Source organism: Lacerta agilis, chromosome 4 (genome assembly GCF_009819535.1).
Source record: "Lacerta agilis isolate rLacAgi1 chromosome 4, rLacAgi1.pri, whole genome shotgun sequence".
In the NCBI taxonomy this organism is placed as follows: domain Eukaryota; kingdom Metazoa; phylum Chordata; class Lepidosauria; order Squamata; family Lacertidae; genus Lacerta; species Lacerta agilis.
Genome location: NC_046315.1, coordinates 52607816 through 52625182, shown reverse-complemented (window position 1 = coordinate 52625182; position 17367 = coordinate 52607816). Strand labels below are relative to the sequence as shown.

The following is a 17367-nucleotide window of genomic DNA, read 5'->3' as shown; positions in this document are numbered from 1 at the left end:
TTTCCTCATTTTTCTTCTCACTTGAGAACATCTCCTTATGGCAGCTCATTTGTGTATATGTTAGTTGCATCTCCTAGGGACAGCTAATGGCCAAGAGCTTCCTAGTATACTAGGCACAACTGTTTCTTTTCATAAAGTGAAGAGGAAATACCCTTGGTTATCAAGAATAAATATTCATAATTGGAGAAATGATTAGAGAAATAGTTAAGGAACATAAAAACAGGAAAATGCAAAATCAACCAAGTGGGCACAGTGAATGTTCATTTTAGTGAATGATCAGGATACCATTTCCTGCAGTCGGGCTGGCGCTTGGGGTTTGTAAAACATAAAACTCTTGAAACTATTGTGCTGTAACTAACGCTTGATATAAAGTGTCCCCAAAAGTACAGGAGTCCTTAGTTCAATATGTTATTGATAGAGCCATTGATTGAAGTTTTAAAATACTAAAGGTAGGTGTAACATGCGTCTAGTTAAACCAGGCCATTTAAAAAAAAAAAAGAACTTTTAAAGCATTTAAGACTTAAAATTTGAAATGGTGTTTGAATAAATTTTCTGAGTAACTCTGCATTCAACTGAAATGCTATTTGCAGATTCCAGAAATCCCATTTGGAAAGGCTCAGTCATTGCTGCCCTTCATAGAGGAAGACCCCCAGAAATTCCTGTTAACTGTGATAAAGCACCAAGTTTTGGTAAGTTTATCTTTCGCTAGTTAACCTATTATGTTCTCAGTTTTTTCACTTCTGGTTTCTTTGTTTTGTCCTGACTTTCGTTTTTTTGTGTTCTGCCACAGTAGGGGCAGGAAACTGAAACTGTAAAATAAGGAAATAATTCATAGCATGAAAGATGGGAACAAACTATTACTATATGTTCACACTAATGTTTATAAAAATAGCTGGTATTAGTTATGCTGAACTTTACTTATAAGTAAAATAATGGGTGAAGCAACTCCTACAGGGTACAACTCCTACAGCAAGCATTTTGTCCTTTTCCCAGCTGTTTATATTATATTATAATATACTTCTGTAATACCACATAGTCATTTGAGGTGGACATTCCCCAGAGGCTCATGGAGGACAGCTTTAACACTGGGGTGGCTCCTCTCTGACTGGGCATGCAGGGTCAGATGTGTAGATGCTTGCTGGGGGATTTCACATTCTCCTGTCTTTTGAGCTTGGCACTGACATAAATCAGTGCCTAATTTCAGTGACTTCCCCCTTATTTTTTCTTGTTTTTCTTTCTCTCTCAATTTCCCCTTACTTTGAAGCTCCATTCCATTTTTGTTCTGGTGGATTCCCTAGCATCTCCAGTTCAAAGGATCAAGTGGCAGGTGGTTCTGTCATGAGATCCCAGAGAGCTGCTGGGCTAGATAGACAAATAGTTTGACCTGGTGTAGGGCAGTTTCCTATGTTATTGTTTTGAAGTTTTTTTTTAGAGTACTCCAACCAACATAAGTACCTTAAATTCAGATTTACATTGGCATGATGACTTTTTGAAAAATCCTTAATGAGTGTTTGACTTATTTCTCTTCTAGTGGAAGTAAATTATGCAAAACAGTTGACCGGATGTACAAGATCCAGTTCTATATTCCAAGGCAACATGTATCAGCATATGAAGATGCACAGAAGAATTCTTGGTCACCTTTCGGCAGTTTACTGTGTGGTATTTGATAGGACTGGACACAGGATATTCACTGTGAGTTTCTGTGCATTCTGAAATTTTGTCCCCTGTAGTAAAAAGTGAACTGTAGCAGAACCACCCATCGCAGAACCACCCATCTTTGTTAACGTATTTTACATGCATTGAGAGGTAAACGACTTACTTCTGTAACAATTGTTCGCTTACTCTTTTGTTTACTGCTTTTTGATGTCTGTTCCTTGAAATTACTTATATTTTATTTCTCTAAAATAGATGTGAATTTTTGCTGAATTTATAGTCTGTTCTGTTTAGAGTGGTTTTGTGTAGAATGGTCTATAGATGTAATGTTTTTATCTGTTTTTATAATTTTCAGTTTTACCCTGACCCTGAGATCTTATGGTGAAGGCTGGATTAAAAAAAGCTTACAAAATTAAAAATAATATAATTATTATTTATACACGTGTAAAGAGAAATTTCTGCTTTTTTGGTGGATAACACTTCTGCTTTTTAAAAGTGGTTTTGCTCTTGAGTTACTGAGCACTCACAAACAGTAATCAGAAGTGTAATACATATTTTAGTGTGTTCTGTCACACAGCAATATTTTTGCCTACTTTCCAGTAAAGCAGCATGGTAAACTTCATGAATGATAAATGAATAGAAAAGAAGCACTACAACAGACATTGTCTCTCTTGCTCACTTGTTCTTTGTTTTAGCTAGACTGATTCATAGATGATGATAATCTGCAGTATTGCTACTAATTTATCTCGAATGACTTTTGGAATTCTTGATGCTTTTGTATGTGGGTCTTTTTCCCCTTATTTGTTTTTAAGCCATATTTCAGACTTCTCTAATGTGCCTTTCAGCTTAAAATGTATTTTCTCTCTCTTTAGGGGTCAGATGACTGTTTGGTTAAGATTTGGTCCACACACAGTGGCCGGTTACTTGCTACACTGAGGGGCCATTCAGCAGAAATCTCTGATATGGCGGTAAACTATGAAAACACAATGATTGCTGCTGGCAGTTGTGATAAAATTATCAGAGTATGGTGCCTCAGAACATGTGCTCCGATCGCTGTTCTGCAAGGACACACAGGATCAATTACATCTTTGCAAGTAAGTTTTTAGCTAGCTGAATGTTGATTTGTGTGTGTGTGTGAAACGTGCGCTAATGTATGCTCCAATGTTTTTAAAAAGTTGAGCCTTTTGCTACGATACTTTGGACACTAATTTATAAGTTTTCTGTAAAATGAGGCAAAAACCGTTTCTCCCACTGTGAATTATTGGAGATTCGGTAATCAACCTGTATTTTGTTTTGCTTGTATCTTCAAATAAAATTATACAGTAGTACCTTGGTTTACGAACTTAATCCGTTCCGGAAGTCCGTTCTTAAACCAAAGCCATTCTTAAACCAAGGCGCGCTTTCCCTAATGAGGCCTCCTGGCATCGGTGCCCTTTCACCGTTCGGCTTCCGTTCGTACACCAAGGTAAAGTTCGCTAACCGGAACGTTACTTCCGGTTTTTTGGAGTTCATATACTGAATAGTTCATAAACCGGGCTGTTCTTAAACCGAGGTACCACTGTACTTGTAAACATCGATGAATATAAGTTTGGGAAATCTGAGTGAAATTGTTTGCATGTGTGCAGATTATCAGTTTTTGCAGCGTTCAGTACTAGATTAGTCTCATAGAAGATTAAATGTCAGGAAACTAATGCATATGTTATGCATCAGTTATGTAGCTTCCAGCTCAAAAGCTGTTGGCACAGTGGCAGTGCATGTGTTTTTCCAGGTGTTATAGCACATGTACCTGGTTTTTCCACAACTCCCATCTGTGTGTACACAGTAGCAGTGACACATGTGCTACCGATTGATGTGTAAAGAAGTCCTTTATAGAGGCTGGTAGTACAAAAGCGTCCAGTGTGAGACTTAAGTAGTCAGTTCTAAGGTACAGTATTCACTGTCTCCTCTTGTACTGGTATTGTATTGTCATGGTTTCATTTTTGTTTAGTTTTGCTTTCTGATATTTTGTTCAGTTTTATTCATGCTCAGCTTTATTCAGTCACATTGTACATCATTACTATGTCTTATTCTTATAGTATAACATTAGCATTGTATAAATTATGCATGGTGTATGTGTATTAATGCCAAGTAAGTATATGTAATAGAAAAAAGTATGACTGGTTCTCAGTTTATAACTTATTTGCTTTAAGTGAAATTTAACATTTGATGTCCAATAAAAATACTTTTGAATATTTTTGTAGAAGATGCATGCAAAGGAAACTTGGTTTAAAAACTAAAAGTAAATTTTAGACAATGAATATCACTGCATATTGGTATCCTGTTTCCTTTAAGATGCACAGTAACTTTCAATTGGTTTTAACTTACAGTTTAGTCCATTGGCCAAAGACTCAGTGCGCTACATGGCTTCCACAGGTGTTGATGGAACAATTTGCTTCTGGCAATGGGATACCATTTCTATGAAATTCAAGTATGTAACCATCTTTAAGTTCTCATGATATAAAGCATTTTAGTTCTGTCAGATCAAATTTTATATTGTGACATAGAAAATAAAGTGTAAGCTTCAAAACAGGTAATAGTCTATTGAGATCCTTTTCTTGAAAATATAAAGCGGTATAGAAATGAAATAAGTAATAATACTGTTGAGAAGTAAGCAAAATAGAAATGATACTGCAAATTTTCTGCAATATATAGATGTATGAAGAAATTTTAAGCAGGCTTTATTGTATTTTCTAAAATGAATATCTTTGTGGAATTTATTGTACTGTTTTTAAAAATGTATTTTTAAAACCTGTTTTTGTTTCTAAAGTAACCGGCCACTGAAATTCACAGAAAAACCTAGACCTGGAGTTCAAATGCTTTGTTCTTCATTTAGTGTTGGTAAGTGTACATGCTAATGAAGCAGGTTGTTCTGTCTTCAGTTGAGAAACCATAAAGATTTTTATTTTACTTTTGGTAAAGCATGTAAATTAAAAGTATTACTTCTTATAGTGATGGTAACATACCATCATATATTATACAGAATTCAGAGTGTATGGCACTTTACAAATTAAAAAAGGTTTTAATTGAAGCAGAATACTTTTTCAGTTGTTAAGCTTTGATGGCTTTGCATTCATCATCATCTAGAGATAGACTTTCAGTGCTATAATAAGTAGTTATATTCATGAGAAGAGAAGACTCCCTAGAAAAGACCCTGATGTTGAGAAAGATGGAGGGCACAAGGAGAAGGGGACGACAGAGGATGAGATGGTTGGTTAGTGTTCTCGAAGCTACTAACATGAGTTTGGCCAAACTGCGAGAGGCAGTGAAGGATAGGCGTGCCTGGCATGCTCTGGTCCATGGGGTCACGAAGAGTCGGACACGACTGAACGACTGAACAACAACATTAGTTCTAGAAATAATGGGTTGGGTCTAGATTAAGCTGGTTGAACTTCAGTCCTTTTGCAGTCAATGGGACTTAAGTGTAACTAACCCATTTGGATCCAATCCATATTTTTATAGCTTGCTGCCTGTTAGCATTTTAAACTACTGTTTAAATTTTCAGGTGGGATGTTCTTAGCAACTGGAAGTACTGACCATTTCATCAGAATGTATTACTTTGGTTCTGAAACACCTGAAAAAGTTGCGGAGCTAGAAAGCCATGCTGTAAGTAATTCAATGTTAAATTTAAACGAACTTCTCTTTTAATTATATATATATATTTACATTGAAAGAAGCTGTTCTAAAATCTGACTGATGCAGACTTAAGACCTGATCTTAATCCAGGTTGCTGCAGTTGACATAATTAGGGGGTGGAACAAATTGTACTGTTAACAGATTGGTTCTGTTAAAGGTTTTGTGTAAACGTAAAACCTTGATCTTAGCACAGTGGCCACCTTTTATACATTCAGAATCACAGCTTCATAAGTCAGGAAACGGAAGTTTCATGCACCCTTGCATGTAAGGCCAGAAAAGCCAGAAAACCAAAGTTTAACCATAGCTTTCCATTGTGTCTGAACCAGGAAACAATGGTCAATTGCTTTTAAATAAGGCAGGGTCGGGATGCCATAATTTAAATTTGGAATATTATGTGTACCACTGGAAGCACCATTTCAAAAAGGAATATTTAGTTTATTAAATGTTTTATAAATATGAATACATTATAATGTTAAAATATTCATAAAGTATTCCACTCTAAGAGAGGGTACATAATTCAATGTACAACATACGCAACCATAAGTAACCAGCACTAATCTTAAAACAATAAGCAGAGCACAATATTAGACAGCAAACTTAACAGCATGCAAATACCTGAATGAAGTCTTGACCTGACACTGAAAAAAAATCTAGAGTTGGTACCACATGAGCTGCAGACAGGAAAGGTGCTTTATAGCTTGAGTGCTACCATAGAGAAGGCCTCCTCAGATAATGTACAACTCCTAAAGGTGAGATGCAAAGGAGAGCCTTCCTGGAAGGTGTTAATGCAGGCTGAACTGTGTATTGAGACACAGTCCAAATTCATTAGTTCTACACTGTTTAGGGCTTTATAAATCATCAGCAACACTTTGAAATTAGACCAGAAAAGTATTTGTAGCCATTGTGTTTATTTTAAAACCAGTGTTGTAAGGCCTCTGTATGTCTTCCCGCTTAGCAGCCTGGCCCCCATATTCTGTAGCAAATGCAGCTTTAGTGTCGTTTTCAAATGCCGTCCCATGTAGAAAGCATTACAGTAATCCAGTTAATGCAAGGTTACCATTGTGTAGTTCACTGAGACACAAGAGTAGAAGAAGGTAATTGCTCTCGTGCCCAGATTGTGGGTTTCCAGACAAATCTGGATGACCACTTTGGGAAACAGGATACTGGGGTCAATTAATTAATATTCGGACTAATGTAACAGGACTCTTAAATTCTTGCCCTACTCATAATTCAAGAGGAGAACAACCAATTCTTTCCTATACGTGGACAGTCTCAATTGTTGGCATCCGTCTGTCCCGGGAGACAATGGGGAGTGTGCCTTTGGGGGTGAATTCAAAACACTGGAGAGTTACAGTCCTTAATCTTTAGAATTAATATTCCTTTACTCACAAAACAGGAGTGGAGTGATTTAAGCATTCAATGGTCATTGTTTGCATCCTAATGTAACACATCTTTCTCTCTTGTAGGACAAAGTTGACAGCATTCAGTTTTCTAATAATGATGACAGGTATGTTACACTGAGAGATGCTGAGTGGAAAAACCAGTAAACTGGAGATTTCTAAGAAAATCTAGCAATACAGTAAAACAGAAAAACAGTTTAGACCAGTATGGAACCGAATTCACATTGGAGTCAAACTCTCACCAGCCCATCTAGCATGGCCAGTGGTCAGGTAGAATTTTTGAGCCCAACATCAGGGGTGTACAGGTATCCCATCTTGGTTACAATGCAGACTTAAAGGTAAAGGTACCCCTGACGGTTAGGTCCAGTCACAGACGACTCTGGGGTTGTGACGCTCATCTAACTCTATAGGCCGAGGGAGCTGGCATTTGTCCGCAGACAGCTTCCGGGTGATGTGGGCAGCATGACTAAGCTGCTTCTGGCGAACCAGAGCAGTGCATGGAAACGCTGTTTCCATATATATGCAGACTTGCATATAGACTAATAAAGAATTTTTAGTCCATTTTTTTCTCTGCACTATTTCATAAGAAATTGCCTTATGCTTAACTGGATATTGCTAAACTCCTGGTTTCTTCACACTGAAGGTTCATTTCCCCCCCTTCAAAGCATGGTCTGATTTTTACATTATAAATCTTGAGGAATGTTATATTTCAAGGCTTTTGGTAGCTTCAAGACAGCATAATTGACTTAATAATGTTCTGGTTAATTGCTATAAATTCTTGATCAATTCCATGAAATGTTTTCCCCCTTTTTGTTGATTCTCCTACAAGTCAAAGATAGCAATTTTGGAAGGAAGTAGAGGAGCATGACTTCAATGTCATTCACACAAAATTACTTTTAGTGTAAGATGGGTAGGGAGCCTGTGACCCTGCAGATGTAGGGCTCTAGTTCTCATCATCCCAGACCATTGTGCTGTGAGGATGGTGCTGATGGGCGATGTAGCCCAGCAAGATCTGGAGGGCCACAGTTTTCCTGCCCTGGTTCAGGAAATAGTATGTGCATGAAGTCTTTTGATCACATATACTAGATTGGTGTAGGAAAGCACTGGATGTGCAGTTCTACAAAGTCTAGAGATGCACTTCATTTAGTGCAGGGGTGAGGAGCCTTGGACATGGGAAGTGAATGCATCCCTCCAGGCCTCTCACCCTTGCAACTCCCTTCAGGCCATCCTGTTACCCCAGCAACACTCATTACCAGACTGTTTTGCACCCTTCTTTAGTGTTTTTGACAGCAATAGCCATAATTTCCCTCAGTGCAATAACGTATGAACTTGATGCTCTTCTCTGATGACACCCATGCATAGGCCCCACTCAGGAATTTTCTTTTGCTTGAGAGAAAGAGAAATCGCACAAGTGAGATCTTTTGAGTGATTTCATGTAGCAAGTAGCTTGTTCATCTCTTAATCGGGCGTGGGGTTACCCTTCTGCTCCTGTACTGCCTGAGAGCTGCCACTGCGAACCTATGAATGAGGATGGAAATAATTTATAAAGTGGTGGATGAGGAAACATCATGGATTAGAAAGACCAGTGGGATTTTTGTGATTGTGCCCTTGGTACAGAATACCCCCCCCCCTTTTAACTGCTCATGGCAGCTGTTTTGGGCTGGTATCCACAACACACATATCTACGGGCACCTCATTATTTTTTTACCAACACAAAGCACAGAAAAAGATAGTCCGTTGATTAGGGTGTTGTATACATTTTGTTGTGATACAGCATTCCTTTACTCTGGAGTGCAGTGGGGAGTTAGATTCACTTCTGAATTTTCTGTTTGCAAAGCCTGACTCCTATGTCCTTGGAAAATGTGTTTGAACTGTTTTGAGGCAGCCTTTGGAGAATAGTGTTCTCCAGTCATACCATTTTTGTATATGCGGCATGCATATTTAAAACTTCTGAAAGGTGCCTCTTAAATCTGAACACTATGCTTATCTTTTATATGTCACATAGTATCTTTTAAACTTATGCCAAGGTTCATAAGTGGCAGCAGAGATGGAACAGCCCGAATATGGCGCTTCCAACAAGCTGAGTGGAAGAGTGTTTTGTTGGACATGGCTGACAGGCTATCTGGGTATGTGTAGTGTATTTCATTTATATGGGGTATTAGCATTAAGTGACTATGAAATTTACTATATTGTAATATATGGTTACTGTCAGGATCTTCCCCAGTGTTGCTGGGAGGACCTCTCTCCCCTTGCTCCTCCCAAGGAATACCCTTGCCCCGGCTCTCCTCCCGAGTAGGACCTCCCCTCTCCCTCTCCTCGCGAGGAGCCGGGCAATCCCTGACAGTTACCTTGTTTAGTCGAATGAAAGCTGCTAAGTAAGTGGGAGTGTAAAGCTTGTTTTTGTTGGAAAACAGTCATTAGCATGCTTAGCTGCTCCACTGGCAAAGTGGTATATCTTGCAAGGAAGTTTTAGTCTTTAAACTGCTAGTGTGAAAGTAGGAACACCCATCAAAGAACAGGGAAGAACCACCCTGCTTCTGCTTGCTTATTTTCCTCATTTTCTGGCATCCTCTATGCTAATCTGACACAAACTTGAAAGCGCTGCTACTGCTTCATTCACTTTCCAGAGCAAGGAGTGCCTTTCATTTTCTAGCATACCAGGGTAAATGATGCTGCTGCTCCTGCTCTAAAATGTTTGTTTCAATATTTGCTGTAAAGAGATTCCCCATATAATCTGACACTTGTGTTTCAAGAAGCTTAAATTTAAATTTTCACTTCAATAGTTTGTTAAATCTCTAGATCAATACTTTATATTTTTATTTGGCAAGCAGATTAGTTAAGCTTCTATCTTGATTTTGTTAGAATTTTTAACTTTTTTTTCTAAAAAAGGTTTTAATGTATTGAAATGGTTTAATTTATTTGAAATAGTGATTTGTGTTCAGAAGAGGACAGATATATGAAGCCTAAAGTGACCATGATAGCTTGGAGTAAAAATGACAAGTTGGTGGTTACTGCTGTGAACAATCATCTGCTGAAAGTGTGGAATTCTTATACTGGGCAGCTTCTTCATGACCTCACGGTAAGCACTGGTTCAGAATGTGGCATTGTATATAAACATAGATCAAATATTGTATTCTACTTTCAGTCTTTTAAAATAAGAATTCCAGCTAACTTCAAAAGTAACATCTCTTTCTACTCCTATTCAAAAGGGACATATGGATGAAGTGTTTGTTTTGGAACCCCACCCATTTGATTCCAGGATTATGTTGTCTGCAGGCCATGACGGGAACATTTTTATCTGGGATATAACGAAAGGCATTCAGATAAAACATTATTTTAACTTAGTAAGTATTATTTCTCTTCCAGCAATTTGTGTTCATTTTTACATTATGTTCAGTATTTATCCGCTGTGAACAACTGTGATAAAGAGCTACCTAACTTACTGTCTTCTCTTACGAACATGATCCATTTTGGGGTGCCATTTGCACCCCGCAAACTCCGTAAATAGAGTGCCGCTACTGCACAACGCAATAGAGTGCCTCTGCGCATGCGTGAAGCGCGAGGGGCGAACCTGGAAGTAAACACTTCCGGGTTTGCTGCATTCGTAACCCGAAAAGCCTCAACGTGAAGCAAACGTAACATAAGGTATGACTGTAGAATTAAACAGGCCTTGTACAGCATTTATTTAAACACTGGCCTTTTGTTATTTGCTATCAGAAGTCTCTTGAATATTACAGTTGCTTCTAGTTCTAAAATTGGTGTTCTGTTTCCTATTGGTATTTCTTTGTTGTGTGCCAAATTGTAAAATTAAGATATTCATATAGACCAACATAGTGCACTGTAGTAAGTGGCAAGTGTTGCTTGTTGTTTAGGAAGGAGACACTTCCTCTAATGAAACATTTGCCAATTGACTGCTTTAAAAATAGCAAAATACTTGTAAGTTTTGTGTTGTTATTTAGATTGAAGGACAAGGACATGGTGCTGTCTTTGACTGCAAGTTTTCATCAGATGGACAACACTTTGCCTGTACAGATTCTCATGGGCATCTATTGATATTTGGCTTTGGTTGTAGCAAACCTTATGAAAAGGTATTTTTTCAGTCTTAATTATCATTGCTAGAAAAATTAGTAGTCTTAATAAATGTATCTCATATTCAGCTTTTATTTCTTCTGAGCTTGTTGTTTTCTGCTTCATGTGTGCTGTATAGTATAGACAATCAGTCTTTAGGCCCAGTTCCAGTGTAACCTTGATTGTTGGGACAGTAGATGAGCTTGAGTGCTTCCTTCTCTTCTTGCCAACCTTGCTTGAGAGGTGCCTCTCTGATTTGTTAAATCAATTTCCTGTTCTGTCCAAAACAGGAAGTGGCATTTGAGTGCTGCCTACTATACTAGTTTCCAATCCTGCTTTACAGCCATTGATTAAATCACATGTCACTGGTTTGGTTATCTTTAGAAACTGTGGTTTCTAATTGAAATCTGCCTTTATACTGAGCATATGAACCAGAGTGAAGGGGACGAGGAATTTGCTCAAGCTCATTACTTATTTATACTTCAACAAACCGCAGTGTATTAAAGCTGCCGAGTTAAGTTTGAACCAAACCTCAGTCAACTAAAGCTTCATTTGATAAATCTGTCAGGATAAAATTTAATCAGAGGGGTTAAGACAAGGGCATGCTAAAAAAAAATTAAAGATCATTTTGACTTTTGAATAAAGTACTGAATTGTTGAGGTTTTAGCTAGTCAGTCTGGTATTGCTCCAAACTTACCGAATCCAGTATGGTTCTTCATGCTGAACCTATATTCTGCAGTGCTATACAAAATTGTCACCCTAATTGTTAAAAATACAGTGTCTCATGGGATATTCAGAAAATAATATTCAACTGGGAATTTTGTTAATGGATAACATTGTATTTCATGGAGTTAAAACTTGGAAAAAGGTGCTACAGAAAAACAGAATGGAGGAAGAGGTGAACCCTCACTAAGTGTTAGAAACATTGGTTTGGGAAACACATTGAGTGAACTGTTTTAGCTCAATGAAAATAAGACCTATGAAGACCCTCTGCTTCTGAGGAAGTCCAGTGTGTTTGAAACATGTTGGCTGTTCCTCATAAAACTAATTACAGCATTCTGGCACCAGAGGTCTGCCACACCCTTCATCCTTCTGGTGTACTCAGTTCACTATAGTATTTAATGTCGTTTTTCTCCCTGCAAAGTTGATTATATTTAAGTTTCATTTCTTTCTAGATTCCTGATCAGATGTTCTTCCACACTGACTACCGACCACTGATTCGAGATTCTAACAATTATGTCCTAGATGAGCAGACTCAACAGGCTCCTCACCTCATGCCCCCACCATTCTTGGTAGATGTGGATGGAAACCCTCACCCAACAAAATACCAGCGGTTGGTACCAGGAAGAGAGAATTGTGCAGATGAGCATCTGATTCCTCAGCTGGGATATGTAGCAACAAGTATGAATGGCAGTCTTCCACCTCTAACTTTGATCTCATGAAAACACAATACAATCCATACTGTAGTCTTAAGTAGTTATTGTGTTATGTTTAGGGTATGCTATGTTAGTTATGTCTTCAACAAACACTTTTTGGATTTTTTTGTTTTGTATTGTGCAACTTGATCGGTTAACAATATTGTTTCTTAATACTCACTGCTTGTAGAAATTATATTGAAAAGGAATCAGGTCTTAAAAACAGGCAACTTTATTTGTTGATATCTAAGACAGTATTTCTTAATCATTTACTTGAGATCTAGGGTAGAAAATCAACCAAGATACAAAATTTTCTAGTGCATTATTTTGCTGCAGAAATTTTTCCATTTCCTAAATTCATTAGTAGCAGTGAATGGATGCCAATTGAAAATAAATATTAGACAGTGGACAGTTTAACTTCATTGACTAAATACAAGTAAAATTAATGTGCTAATTGAATCACTCTCTAGGGCAGGTTTCCTCAAACTCAGCCCTCTAGATGTTTTGAGACTACAATTCCCATCATCCCTAACCACTGGTCCTGCTAGCTAGGGATCATGGGAGTTGTAGGCCAAAAACATCTGGAGGGCCGAGTTTGAGGAAGCCTGCTCTAGAGTGTTGAAGCTTTTCTGATACAAACTCAAGAAATTCTAGTTCAAAGCTCTCTGGAAAACCCATATCACTGCTTGAGATAGTTTTGCAAGTTCTGAAGTAGGCACCAATTTAGATTGCTCTCCAAAATTATAAGAAAAATGGTTAGGTATGGCCAAGGATACTTTCTCTTGGCTTTCTTTTTAAACTAGTGCACATAAGTTCTAAACTGTGTTTTTGAACTCTGGAATGTAAAAAGCAGCTTGGAGATTCTGGAAGGCACCTTCTAAGTAAGAGCCTCAAGGAGGAAATTGAGAGCTTTTAGCATCTCTAGATCCTAGCCATGGCTGCTAAAGACCTCCATTTCCCATTCATTCAGCATAGTATTGACTGTTTCAGGATGACTCTGAGAGCGGGCAAAAAATTGACAACATAAAATGTAGAGGATTTTGTATTTTAAGAGATTGGCAAGAATGCGTTCAATATTTTGAGAGTTGTTCTTAATTCTAAAATTGCTAACTGTGAGTGCTTTTCATTTAAGGTGATGGAGAGGTTGTGGAGCAAGTAATAGGTCAACAAACTGCTGAACAGGAGGAACTGGCTTTGGAACCTAGCATACTTGATGGCATGATTAGACATTTACAGCAACAGCAAGACCAAATAATTGGTTCAGATCAAGACATGCTTCCACCTGGGCCACAAAATGGAGATGAAACAGCTAGAAGAGGTCAGTGCTTGCTTTGAAGATTAGACGCAAATTATAAATTTTTGCTGCTTACTAGTATCTCTGACATAAAACATACTGATGTATCATGGTATCACATTACAGGTCAAAAAGCCAAATTGGGACACCACCTTATCTCTCACAAAATGAGAAATACGGCTGTCTCCATAGTGTCATCTCTATTATATAACTTGCTCCCCTTTGAAACATGACTTGATGCCTATCATTACTGTTTACTCCACCTTTGGAAGTTACTATTTTGTATCTCTTGGGTCATCCAGAAGAGTACTTGGTCTGAAATCTACAATTATTCAGTAGAAGATGCAACATGCCAAAGCTATTTGCTGCTGGAATGTTTTTACTGCATGTATTTTATGAATATCTCTTCCCTTTAGATTTCCGGAGGCCAAGCTCTGATATCCAGTCCCCTCCTAATATTGGCCTGAGACGTAGTGGTCAAGTTGAAGGTGTGCGCCAGATGCATCAGAATGCTCCAAGGAGTCAGATCGCTACAGAAAGAGATCTCCAGGCTTGGAGACGGAGAGTAGTTGTTCCAGAAGTGACACCCAGTATATTTAGGTGTGCAGGCTTACTGAACTAAAGATGTTATGGAAGCAAGTTATAAGTATTCATACATTTAATTAAAAATTTAGGCATTTGATAAATATTTTTTCACTTGGTTTTAAAGTGTCATTTCCCGAAGACATCATTTGATCAGCATAAACATGCTGTTTCTGGTCTGTTTACTAATAGTTTATTCCCTTGCCCTAACTTTAGAATCCAGTTCTCTTTTAACCTTTCATGTTCATACTATTAACTCTAGATTAGAGCCTCTGGGCAGGAGCTATAACACTGCTGTTCCACATGCTACTGAACTTGTTTTATTTCTGTTCTGCTTCTCATCCAATCACTGCTGCCAAAGACCAGCATTAATTGAAACACTAGCCTATCATTTTTACACAGCATGAAAGCGGTGTATACATGCATCAGCTTTCCTTCAAACCAGAGTTAGCAACAGAACTGTATACTGTAAGTACTTTACCTTTCACTGATGTGATTCTGCTTTGTCTGACAAGCATTTAAAATGCATTTTTCAGAAATCAAGTGGAGTATAGGGTTGCAAAAGGAGAAGAAGAGAAACGCATATATACAATGGAACAAAAGAAGAAGTTATATCATTCATCAGAAAAGGTAGGAAATGTAAGATATAGAATGTCTTATGAGTAACATGAGGGTACACAGGTTGCTACTCAGAGAAGAGATTTGAATGCAATAGAACTGTGCAAAGCTTGTTGAGTGACAAGGGTTGCAGCAGTGAATGTATACATTATTTCCTCAAATCCCTTCTATGCTCTTAAATGACTTCTTCACATTGCAACCAGGAATAAATGTTAGAGACCCTGGCATCTCCAGTTTGGACTGGGAAGGACCCATATCTGGAACCCTGGAGAGCTGCTGCCAGTCAGTGCTGAGCTAGGTGGATCATGGGTCTGATTCTGTCCAAGGCAGCTCCATCTGTTCTAATTGTAGATACAGTAAAAGAGAAAGATGATAGCATTCAAGCACCTGAAGGACTATTGCATAGATTGCTTGTTCTTTGCTACCTTAGAGGGCAGACGTAGAATTGCCTTAAGTTACAGGGTAAATTTCAGTTGAATATTGGTAGAAGCTTTTTGACACTGGTTCAGTGGAACCAGTTGCCTAGAAGGCTTATAGGTTCTCCCATGTTAGATGCCTTCAAGCAAAGGCAAGACAGCCTTCTGTTGGGGGGTGCCCTGTCTCTGGATTTCCTACATGAGCAAGTGGCTAGACCACCAGTAGATCACTACAAAGCCTCCTCTATGATACTGTGACTACTTGAATGTTTTTCATTTGGAATTTGACACATTAGGTTCCTTGTATATCCTTTCCAGTAATTTGTAATGCATACTTCCACCCCTAACTTGGCTCTTCTTTAATGTTCTAATTCAGAGTGACTCAGAAGATTCACTGATACAGTCCAAGAGAAGGCTTTATAGACGCAAATATGCTTCGTATCAAGCACGGAATAAGATTGAACAATCTGATTCTTCTAGTGAAGATGGAGATGGAGGTTCAGGATTCATTGAACAGGTAACTTTCAATTTCATGTTAGTAATTAGAACTATCAGAAATTCTGATTTCCATTTGTTTGTTTTCAAAGCCCTAGCTTTTACCAACAAAGGCAGGGTAGATACAATTAGTTTCAAGCTGTATAGCAGAGCTCCCTTCAGTGCAGATAATAAGTAGGAAGCTGACATTTCAGTGTTGCATTTTATTGTGTTTTTACTATGTAATCAGTTCTTTCAAATATGGTTTTCTTTTGTTGCAATTTTGTAAATCTTCAACGAAGTGATGATGAAAGAGAAAGAGAGTTAAGAACTCTAAATATTTTCCCATTTTTAATCTAGGAGGCAGAAGAAAGTGATGGGATGAGATTGTCTTCCCATGAGGAAGAATGGAAGAGTGGCAGCAGAACCAACAGTGATAGTTCCAGGTAAAATCAGTTTCAAGTATCAGTTTATGATGTTTGTGAGCCTTGGCAAAACTACATTTTTCCTTCTGAAAGTAACATTTTTTGGGAAGGGGGGAGATTATTTGTGATACAACTAGATGATGCGCTATAGTAGCCCTCATCCTGGAAATAACGCTGTTTGGTGTTTAGCAGCAAATTAAGGGATGTTGAAAAGCCAAACTTAAGAAACGTCCCAGATTGTTAGATTTTAATTAGTACCTTGCAGTAATATCAATGACACACCCTCTATACTGGGATGTTTCTGTGGTACTCTGGTGGAAAGAGGGAGAGAGAGGCTATCTCCTCTGCAAACTGTGTACACTGCCAAGAAGAGGGGAGATAATTGCCACCTCTTTTAGAACTCTATAGTTCCTCACTGTAGTTTGAATGTTTGAAATTCTATGTACATGACTTTATAGTGTGCCAGTTACAGAACTACTATTGAAATTAACATTAACAGTCAGCTCTGAATAATATCCAACAAACTTTAAAACTAGTTCAAGTGCAGTCAGTTCTGAGCTTGCAGAGTTCTCTAACTTGGCTGTGTGTGTTTCCCCTCCCCCTCTCCCCCCCCTGCCCAGTGACTCATCAAGTGAATATTCTGATTGGATTGCTGATGCAGGGATTAACCTTCAGCCTCCTGTAAGAAGCTCTCGGTGCAAAACTATTAGATACTGTAGTTCTTCTGAAGATGAAGTACCACTAGGAAAAATGTCTATGCGAAAGAGAAAGAAAAAAAGACGGAAAAAATACAAACCAAAACAGCATGAGGAGGTAGCGATTCTGGTTTTTGTCAGTTTTTAAATACACCCAATCAGTTAATGTGATTTAGATTTCTTCCATGCTTTGAAGACATTCTAAAAATTATTAGTGTATTTTTATGAATAGATGAGCACAGAGCATTGCAATCCATGACATGAACATTGTAATGTCTTTGTTGGTTCGTAATGCTATTCCAAATCATGGCTTAGCTTGAACAAGGAAACATGCTTAAAGGTAATTGCAGCCCTATTTAAAGTGGACCTAGCCACAGTGATACGAACTTTGGTTACAGCCAGGTAACACTGCTGCAGGGATGAGGATCCTGTAGCTCTCCAGATGTCATTGGAGTCTTCCCATCAGCCTTAGCCAGATTGGCAAATGGTCAGGGTTGTTGGGGTTAAGTCCAGCAACAAGTTGATTTGGAAAATTTACCTGGTGCAGAATGATACAGCCAGAGCACTTGAGGGAGCTGGGCCTTGATTTCATATAAGACCTATATGTCAGTTTGTCTGTTCATTTCTGGGACCAATTCAAGAAGCAGCTTTTAGT

At 38.2% G+C, this 17367-nt stretch overlaps 1 protein-coding gene across 5 annotated transcripts in view; it reads left to right on the top strand.

The window, feature by feature from the left end:
* The window catches only part of BRWD1 (bromodomain and WD repeat domain containing 1), a 46899-nt gene that overhangs the window by 5658 nt on the left and 23874 nt on the right, over positions 1–17367 (top strand). For 3 of the 5 annotated variants that reach the window (XM_033147036.1, XM_033147035.1, XM_033147037.1), the window contains exons 6-23: positions 591–689; positions 1532–1692; positions 2526–2747; positions 4020–4120; positions 4460–4530; positions 5195–5295; positions 6792–6832; positions 8753–8851; positions 9654–9804; positions 9935–10069; positions 10685–10813; positions 11969–12194; positions 13341–13526; positions 13919–14102; positions 14621–14714; positions 15495–15635; positions 15953–16038; positions 16638–16830. In XM_033147036.1, coding sequence (XP_033002927.1) covers positions 591–689; positions 1532–1692; positions 2526–2747; positions 4020–4120; positions 4460–4530; positions 5195–5295; positions 6792–6832; positions 8753–8851; positions 9654–9804; positions 9935–10069; positions 10685–10813; positions 11969–12194; positions 13341–13526; positions 13919–14102; positions 14621–14714; positions 15495–15635; positions 15953–16038; positions 16638–16830 — 2420 coding nt within the window. Of the gene's footprint in view, positions 1–590; positions 690–1531; positions 1693–2525; positions 2748–4019; positions 4121–4459; positions 4531–5193; positions 5296–6791; positions 6833–8730; positions 8852–9653; positions 9805–9934; positions 10070–10684; positions 10814–11968; positions 12195–13340; positions 13527–13918; positions 14103–14620; positions 14715–15494; positions 15636–15952; positions 16039–16637; positions 16831–17367 lie in introns of those variants that run through there. The other 2 variants (XM_033147038.1, XM_033147039.1) reach the window with 2 other exon arrangements.